This window comes from Octopus sinensis, linkage group LG4 (assembly GCF_006345805.1).
Source record: "Octopus sinensis linkage group LG4, ASM634580v1, whole genome shotgun sequence".
NCBI classification, from domain to species: domain Eukaryota; kingdom Metazoa; phylum Mollusca; class Cephalopoda; order Octopoda; family Octopodidae; genus Octopus; species Octopus sinensis.
Genome location: NC_043000.1, coordinates 2,624,343 through 2,634,871, shown reverse-complemented (window position 1 = coordinate 2,634,871; position 10,529 = coordinate 2,624,343). Strand labels below are relative to the sequence as shown.

The window sequence follows — 10,529 nt, the reverse complement described above, 5'->3', positions numbered from 1 at the left end:
TCATCATCGTTTAACGTCCGTTCTCCATGCTAGCATGGGTTGGACGGTTCGACCGGGGATCTGGGAAGCCAGAAGGCTGCACCAGGCTCTGGTCTTATCTGGCAATGTTTCTACAGCTGGATGCCCTTCCTAACGCCAACCACTCCGTGAGTGTAGTGGGTGCTTTTTATGTGCCTTTTTACGTGCCAATGACTGCAATAAGTAAAAGATAAACGATATATATGTCACACAATATCCAGAATACATGACGGAAATTTTATAAATATAGTGCAAGAAAAATGAGTGAAGATGCTCGAGAATAATGTTTTATTTCCTCTAAGTTTGGGTAATTGTTGATATTTTAGAATGTGATTTCATGTAGTTATGAAACAGCATCATGAGCAGAAGTGGTGATATTCTTTGTATTGGATAGAGACTGAGAGAGAATTACTCCCCAAAAGATGTAAAAAAAACCCCTACAACACAGTTTACATGTTGTTTTACAACATGGACAGGTTACTACAATGTTACCTCAGGTCATTCACACATCTTCTACTGATAAACCATCAAATTGATACAGGTGTGAGATGCTATGATGATGGTAATGATTTTCTGCGTGGTCGAACCCGTCTGTGGTTGGTATGAATGACTTCCATTGATTGCCAACGATAAGGGGGCCATATAATGTGAGACACTTTGGCAGTGATTAATCCTTTGGGAACCTGAAAATATAATATATTAAAATTTATATAAAACATTTGAGTTGTGATAATCATGCCTCTCCAAGAGGCATGACTGATATAAATGTTATGGTCTTTGAACTAAGGTCTGGATGCTGCATTTTATCAACTTCCGTAAATAATGGTCTCACTTATGTAATTGTATCCAGAACAGAGTAGAGCCAGCAAATTTTGGATAATCTATACATATAAAGCTGAAGTTGTCAGTGTCTGTCTGTGTGTGTGTGTGGTTGGTTTGGTTGCCTTCAACTAACACTATCTCCTCCGAGACCCTGCAGTGCAAGTTGACCAAAATTGAGAGTATGATAGAAGAAGGCTTGCTCTTCATTCCGTAGAAGAAAAAGTTCAAATCGGACCATGCTAAGACCAAAAATTATTTACATCAAAAAGGTGCTTCTTTCTATGAAAATCCCTATTTTTTACGATTTTTTCAATGCTGTGTCGTCATTTTTCAGTGTATTTCAACCAGAAAAATGTTCCCTTGAAGAGAATAAGAAGCTACATAATGCAAAATTTTTACTTTTCAAAAAAGATTGAAACTATGTCAAAACTTTGTTAACGCGACATGAAAGTCTGCCGTTTTAAGCGCAACTAAAAAAACAAACCTGAGCAATGCCGGGCTATACTGCTAGTGTAATATAAACGGGTGATATGTAATGTTGTGGTTTTCATTCTTTATAGTTCTACAGTTTAAAACTAAAACTGGTTGGGGTTGGGAGAAACGGGTGGAAAAGTGAACAAAATATGAGTTATTACAATAGGAAGTCGTACATCACAACTGTAAGTTGTGATCAGACTAAAGACTTGTTTAGGTTGTTTGCAACAGAATCAAATGTATGTAAAGAACTCAAATATCAGGTAGTAGTGTTAAGCCAGAAGAATGGACCAAGTCTTCCATCTCTATGAGTATTGGAAAGAATTATGAGGTAACATTAGAATATATGCATACTCTTTAGAAATCCCAGAGATGCAGGATATCTGTGAAGGAGGGCAGTAGCTCTATACAGGGTGGAGGAGACTCTTTAGTGCTTTTAAATTTGAACAGAAAAATCTTTCAAGTCCTTGAGGCACAATAAAAATACACTTAATCCACACTAAAAGACAACAAAATTAACTTGGTATCTTAATTGCTGGTAATAGAGACAGCAAGTGAGCTGGCAGAATTCTTAGTGGCATTTCGTCTTTACATTCTCAATTTAAATTCTTGTGACAAAATTTGAAATCATTATCATTATTACTGTCATTATTATTATTATTATTATATTATTATTATTATTATTATTAACTTAAGGCGGCGAAATGACAAAACTGTTAGCATGCCAAGCAAAATGCATAGCTGTATTTCACCTGTCGCTATGTTCTGAGTTCACATTCCGCCGAGGTTGACTTTGCCTTTCATCCTTTCAGGGTCAATAAATTAAGTACCAGTTGAGTAATGGGTTCAATGTAATATACTTATCCCCTTCCACCAAAATTTCAGGCCTTGTGCCTATAGTAGAAAGGATTATTATTATTATTATTATTATTATTATTATTATTCGTTAGCGTGCTGGATGATATGCTTAGCAGTATTTTGCTTGTCGCTGCATTCTGAGTTCAAATTCCGCCAAGGTTGACTTCGCCTTTCATCCTTTTGGGGTTGATAAAATAAGTACCAATTGAACATTGGGGTCAATGTAATTGACTCTTCCCCTCGCCCAAAATTGATGCCCTTGTGGCAAAATTTGAAACTGTTATTATTATTGTTATTAACTGGCAAGGTAGCAAACTGCTTTATAGTATTTTTCTGATTCTCTACATTCTGAGTTCAAATTTATATGGCACCAGTACAAAATTCTACAAAATGGTCATGTATACAGCATGCTCATTTGATCATCATCATCATCATCATCATCATCATCATTTAACGTCCGCTTTCCGTGCTAGCATGGGTTGGACGATTTGACAGAAGACTGGCAAACCAGATGGCTGCACCAGGCTCCAATCTGATCTGGCAGAATTTCTACAGCTGGATGCCCTTCCTAATGCCAACCACTCTGAGAGTGCAGTAGGTGCTTTTATGTGCCACCGGCACAAGGGCCAGTCAGGCAGTACTGGCAATGGCCACACTCAAATGGTGCTTTTTATGTGCCACCTGCACAGGAGCCAGTCCAGCGGAACTGGCAATGATCATGCTCAAAAGGTGCTTTTTAAACAAATTAATGCAGGTTGTTCAGCAAGGAATTGCAAAACCATCTTTCTTGAATTTGAGAGACAGCTGTACAAGAATTGCTGTTTGTTCCTTCTCGAGCCATGCCTGGCTGATAAGGCCCAGTTTCCTGGTTTCATTGGTATATAGGTTTGCCATCTGACGGGATGCCAGTCCATCACATGTGAGCTGCTAGATGCAGGAGGAAAGAGTGAGAGTAAGTCGTGGCGAAAGTATTAGAAGTTTGCCATTACTTTCTGCCAGAGTCGCATGGAGTTTAGATGTTTCACTCATAAACACACACATCACCCAGTCTGAAATTCAAACCTGCAAGCTCTCGACCACAAGTCTGCTGCTCTAACCAGTAGGCCATGTGCCTCCACAGGACAAGAATTAAGTGTCCTTAATTATGTGTCTTTAATTAATTGTCTTTTCTTATGCCACTTACACTAGTGAGGAGAAAAGAAGGGAAGGAAATATCTCTTATAGGTTGCTGTTACAGCAGGAAGGAGTACTTAAAGATGCTTTGTTATACTCAGAGTAGAGATCTTCACCAAATGCTCACAACAAAATGGCACCCACTAAAGACATTTGAGAGTCAGTTATTGGTGTTCAACTGGGCAACAGTATAAGTCTGCTACATAAAAACAGGAACACCTGGCAGGCTTCTGCACAATTTCCATTTACCTGATTTTCATCACAAGTCAAATATGGTAGAAGACACTTGCAATCTAACCCAGGACTATGGAACTGTGAAGCAAATTTTTGATCATATGGTTATGGCTATCTGGCATCCCTAATTATAGAAAATAATCTGAAGGAATTTTTTGCAATGCTATTTCTAAATTCTAAGCATACATGAACCTGAGTGAAATTGTTAGATTGTGGGGGTTGTGTCACTTACTGGTCCAAAGTAGTTACTGTCCATACTTTTCCGATAATTGTCTCCTTCCATCCAACAATGACCTTTGGGAATTTCAATCATTTTTTCTTTGTAACCCAACGTCCTGGAATAGAGCAAAAAAAAGAAAAAATGATAAGAAAAGAAAGAAAGAAAAAAACATTGGTAATTTTGTAGAGAAGACTAGCATGGAGTTAAAGAAATGATATAGCACAGGAAAAAGTTGACAGTGATTTGGCTTACCACCCATCATCATGCTTTCTGATGATGGGTGGTGAGCTAAAATTTCAGTTAACCTTGCATTATAAAAATTTATAATATGTATATGGCTAAAAAATATCGAGTGGTCCTTCAGTTTGTTGTCAATTGCTTTTAAATATAACTTCACATAAGAACAAACATTAATATACACACATACACACACTTATGTATGTATCAACAAATCACGTGTGATGACAAAAGATGTAGACCGCAATATCGTCAGAAATAGAGAACTATAAAGGTATCTTTTGTGTTTGTAATTGACTTGCATAAGCTGAAAAAGAGCAGTGATCATTGTATCATTGACACGGAAACTTGAAGTCCTGCATGCAAGTTTTATAACTGAATCATTCAATATAGAAAGAAGGAAAGATAGACAGACAGAGAAACAGAGAGACAGACAGATAGATGAATATATTATCTCTATATAAAGCTGAAGTTGTCTGTGTGTGGCAGGTTTGGTAGCCTTCAACTAACACTATCTCCTCCAAGACCCTGCAGCGCAAGTTGACCAAAATTGAGAGTATAATAGAAGGCTTGCTCTTCCTTCTGTAGAAGAAAAAATTCAAATCGGACCACGTTAACACTAAAAATTATTTACATCAAAAAGGTGCTTTTTGTCTATGAAAATCCCTATTTTTAACGATATTTTACTGCTGTGTCGCCATATTTCGGTGTATTTCAACCAGAAAAATGTTCACTTAAAGAGAATAACAAGCTACATAATGCAAAATTTTTACTTTTCAAAAATTCCAATTCTAAAGGGTCAAAACAAACCCGAGCAACGCCGGGTGATACTGCTAGTAAAGTAATATTTTTGAGGCATTGTTTTACAGCTGGATGCTTTCCCTTTCACTAACACTTACCTGTTTTTCAAATAAGGAAATTTTTATCCTGCACATTTTCAAAGGCACAAAAGGAACGGATTATTTGAGGGCAGGAGAACTGACATCAACAGCACTGCCCATATATATGAAAAACTTTTGCAGAAGTGAGTAAGATATAAACAAATACACAGACAGATATGTGCATGCAACTATGCACACACATACACAATGGCCTTCTTTTAGTTTTCATCAATCAGATTCATTCAAAACATTTTCATTAATCTAGGACAATATTACCAAACTTTTTAACTACACAACCATGCTTGTGCATACATACATGCATACATACATACATACATATATACTTGCATACATACCATACACACATGGTTGGTTGGTTGGCATCCTTTTTGTCTCGGGAGACAATGGAGTTGCGCATAAAGTAGTCTAGTCCGGCTTCTACATTTCATGTCCTGATACATTTCCTGCTGTGGCTGTGTAGTCCTATCCTGGACAAACACTCCCTCTGGCAGGTACCGCAAATGAAGCGAAGACTGTTCCTGGCTGGTTGTAATGCCATAGTCTCTTGTTTACGTCTCTTCCTTTCTTTCCATTTCTCCTCTCTCTCTCTCTGTCACTCTTTTGTATTCCCTCTTTTACGGTACGTCGCCATTCTCCACGGTTGCCGGCAACTGCCTCCCAACCGCTAATATTGATGTTGCAGGCCTTCATGTCCCTTTTGCAAACATCCATACACACATACACATATGTAAATACATACATATTTGTAGAAATTGTAGTTTAGAAACCTGTGCCGGTGACACATAAAAAGCACTGCCCAAAAGTGGCAGATGCCAGTGCCACCTGACTGATGCCCGTGTCAGTGACACATAAAAGCACCAACTGATCGTGGCCATTTGCCAGCCTCCGCTGGCCCCTATACCAGTGGCATGTAAAAGCAGCCACTACACTCACGGAGTGGTTGGCGTTAGGAAGGGCATCCAGCTGTAGAAACACTGCCAAATCAGACTGGAGCCTGGCGCAGCATCCTGGGTTCCCAAACCCCGGTCGAACCGTCCAACCCATGCTAGCATGGAAAACGGACGTTAAACGATGATGATGATGATTGCAATTGAGAATTTAATTACATCCCAACTTTGTTTCCCATTTCTATTAAGTTCTTCAAGTTAACTTCAAATCTCCAAAAATTCTTCCAGCCTTCAACGCTGCCTGGTGCTTTAATTATCAATCTTTGAAAGAGGAAAGGCAAATTTGACCTTGGCTGGAATTGAACTCAGAGTACAGATCGCAATAACAATATAAAACCATTATATCCAATGCTTTAATGAATCTATCTATCTATCTAGCTATCTATATAATTATACACATACACACACATACATGTATATATATATATATGATATATATATATATATATATATATACAATATATATACAATATATATATATATATATATATACACACACACACAGATATATATACACACATACACATGTGTATACATTTATACATGCAAACATACACCAATACATACTGCATGTGCATACGTATAGAGACACACCTAGACACACACACTCACATGCACACATACAAGTATACGTACTTACATAACACAGGAATTTTAATTAATATGAAGTTATACACACAATAAATAGCCCTTTAGCAGAAATGTGTGCAGATTGTGTATGTGAATGTGAGTGTGTGTATATGTGTGTTTAATATGTGTTTATATGCGTATATATGTGTGTGTGTCTAAAATGTGTGCTTGTATGGAGGGATTATTTAACAGTTTCCATACCACTGAAGAAAATCAATAAAATACAATTTTTAAAATGTAAATTAAGTGGACATTAGAAACGCATTTCACAGAAATTCATTTTAGATGTTTTCAAAAATGGTGTCAGATCATTAAAACATGCGCATACAAGTGTTCAATCATAATAAAGAGACACACATATACGTGTTCAATCCTTTAGACAGACACTTCAATTATTAAAATATACACCCCTGTCTCATTAAAACATATACCTCAATAATTAAAACACACACCTCAATAATTTAATCACACACCTCAGTCACTAAAATACACACTTCAATCAATAAAGAAAAAAAACCCCACATCAATCATTAAAAAATACACTTTAGTCATTAAATCACACACAATTCAGCATTAAATCACAATTCAATGCCTAATACACACACACTTCAATGATTAAAACACATAATTCGCTTACTAAAATTCAAAATTCACTCACGCTTCATTCACTAAAACACACGCTTCAGTCACTAAAACATGCCTTTCAGTCACCAGAGCACACACATCACTCACAAAAACTCAAACTTCACACTAAAACACACACTTCACTCATTAAAACTCACACTTCACTCATTGAAACTCACACTTCATAGGCTAAAACTCACACATCACTCACTAACATTCACACTTCACTCGCTAAAACTGACACTTCACTCATTAAAACTCACACTTCACTCATTGAAACTCACACTTTACTCGCTAAAACTTACATTTCATTCACACACTTCAGTCACTAAAATTTACACTTCACTCTAAACTTACACTTCACTCACTAAAACTGACACTTCACTCATTAAAACACACACTTCACTCATTGAAACTCACACATCACTCACTAACATTCACACTTTACTCGCTAAAACTTACATTTCATTCACACACTTCAGTCACTAAAATTTACACTTCACTCTAAACTCACACTTCACTCACTAAAACTGACACTTCACTCATTAAAACACACACTTCACTCATTGAAACTCACACATCACTCACTAACATTCACACTTTACTCGCTAAAACTGACATTTCATTCACACACTTCAGTCACTAAAATTTACACTTCACTCTAAACTCACACTTCACTCACTAAAACTGACACTTCACTCATTAAAACACACACTTCACTCATTGAAACTCACACATCACTCACTAACATTCCCACTTTACTCGCTAAAACTGACATTTCATTTACACACTTCAGTCACTAAAATTTACACTTCACTCTAAACTCACACTTCACTCACTAAAACTGACACTTCACTCATTAAAACACACACTTCACTCATTGAAACTCACACATCACTCACTAACATTCACACTTTACTCGCTAAAACTGACATTTCATTTACACACTTCAGTTCCTAAAATTCACACTTCACTCTAAACTCACACTCCACTCACTAAAACTGTCACTTCACTCATTAAAACTCACACTTCAATCGTTAAAACATGCATTTCAATCATCAAAACAAACAATTCAATTGTAAAACATGCATCTCAATTATTACAACACACATCATCATTTAGCGTCCGTTCTCCATGCTAGCATGGAGAACAGACGCTAAATGATGATGATGATGATGATGACATCCCATCACCTCAATTATAGAAACACACATTACACATCTCAATCACTCAAACACACACCTTAATTGCTAAAACACATTTCAATCCATAAAATCCTTGCCTCCTTCATTGAATCACATCCTTGTCACTGAAATACGCTTTAATCACTTCAACATACCTTAGTCACTTGTAACAATATATATTCTTATGTAAATGTCACAACACTTCAAAACATTCTCCAATGCAGACATGGTTGCAGTCTCATTCAATAGCACAAAGACTATACACATTATACACATCAAGGAAATAAGATATTTGTACACCACCTTTTCTAGTTATGAATAGCATGGAGCTAAAACTCCACAAGTTACTATTGGGTTGTCTGGAAAGTTTGTGCTGATTTTTAAAGGAAAGAAAAAGGCCAATAAATACTTGCCATTACATTTTTAATCAGCCAAATACGAACCATTTTGTTGCACAATGCGTCTCCATCTTTCCTTTAACTTGAAAATACCCTCTTCCAAGAATTGAGGTGCTTTCATGGCAAAGAATTCATCAAGGTATCTTTTTACGTCATCCAAGGAATTGAAATTTTTACCATTAAGACTATTCTGCAGAGACCTGAATAAGTGGAAATCCGACGGAGCAATATCTGGTGAACATGGAGAGTGGGGTAACACATCCCAGCCGAGCTGCAGCAATTTTTGTCTGGTTCCCAAAGCATCAAGGGCCAAAAATGAACTTTCTTATCTTCCATTTTAAAGGGTTACAGAATTAACACAGGTTATAGGAACATAAACATTCTTCCACGAAAAGATAGCTTAAACTGTGCTCTAAATGGAGACACCTCCATTTAGAGCACAGTTTAAGCTATCTTTTTAGAACATGGTTGAGTCCATAAAATAGGATTTGACTACACAGTCAAATCCTATTTTATGGACTCAACCATGTTCTAAAATAAGTTGAAATGTAAGCTGCTATAAATCAGCACAAACTTTCCGGACAACCCAATACAAATGCTAAGTTTCATAGCTTCATATGATCTCTCAGAGTGGCTTTTCATAAACTGTGAAAATAATATTGTAAAGACTAAGGATTCTTATTAGATCCAGGAAATGCTTCAGGCATCGTAAATTGATTTTCTGTTAAGTTTAAGCTACACTAGAGTACTATCCATATATTGCACTCACATTCAAGACACCTCATCTCCAAAATAATGGTTTTTGGATGATTCAACTATCAACACACTGCAATCACTGCCTCATAGATATGTTGTTTCTTCTTGCTGTCATTTTTCATTACTATTACAATAGTCTCTGTTTCTCTGAGAGAGTTTAGTTATGGGGACCAACACTGGTTGTCAACTGGTGGGGTGGGGGGAATAAACACAGGCACGAAAACACACACACACACACACACATATATGATGGTTTTCTTTCAGTTTCCATGTACCAAATCCACTTCCAAAGCTTTGGTTATATCCCCATCCACTCTGACACCCTCAACACCATCTTTATCATCATCACCATTGTCTTAGCCTTCACTTTTCCATGCTCTCATAGGTCTGGCAGAAATTTGTTGAAGTGTTTTTTTTTTTTTTCATGGCCAGATAACCTTTCTGTTGCCAAATCTCATCTGTTCCCCATGACCAGACATGTTTTCGTGCAAGATTGGAAATGAAGGACACTGCTTGCATGAACAGTGACACTTGTTTACAACTACTACAAAAAGTAAAGGCAAGGAGAGAATGACAGACACACACACACACAGGCTCGCAGTCAACAGGAATTCCTTGGTCTGTGTTACATGCCATACACACACACACATCTCTCATTTCCTGCCTACCTATTACTCTTTTACTCTTTTACTTGTTTCAGTCATTTGACTGTGGCCATGCTGGAGCACCACCTTTAGTCGAACTGATCGACCCCGGGACTTATTCTTTGTAAGCCCAGTACTTATTCTATCGGTCTCTTTTTGCCGAACCGCTAAGTGACGGGGACGTAAACACACCAGCATCGGTTGTCAATCAATGCTAGGGGGACAAACACAGACACACACACACATACATATATATATATATATATATATATATATACGACAGGCTTCTTTCAGTTTCCGTCTACCAAATCCACTCACAAGGCATTGGTCGGCTCGAGGCTATAGCAGAAGACACTTGCCCAAGATGCCACGGAGTGAGACTGAACCCGGAACCATGTGGTTGGTTAG

The 10,529-nt window shown here is 37.3% G+C and overlaps 1 protein-coding gene across 2 annotated transcripts in view; it reads right to left on the bottom strand.

Moving 5' to 3' along the window:
- Positions 1 to 281: 281 nt before the first annotated feature.
- LOC115210382 (mitochondrial inner membrane protease subunit 2) overlaps positions 282 to 10,529 on the bottom strand; it is a 646,016-nt gene continuing 635,768 nt past the window's right edge. For both annotated transcript variants that reach the window (XM_029778952.2, XM_029778951.2), the window contains exons 5-6: positions 3,812 to 3,914; positions 282 to 701 (exon numbers count right to left, since the gene is read on the bottom strand). In XM_029778952.2, the coding sequence (XP_029634812.1) occupies positions 570 to 701; positions 3,812 to 3,914 (235 nt within the window). In that variant the 3' untranslated portion in view covers positions 282 to 569. The remainder of the gene's footprint in view (positions 702 to 3,811; positions 3,915 to 10,529) is intronic.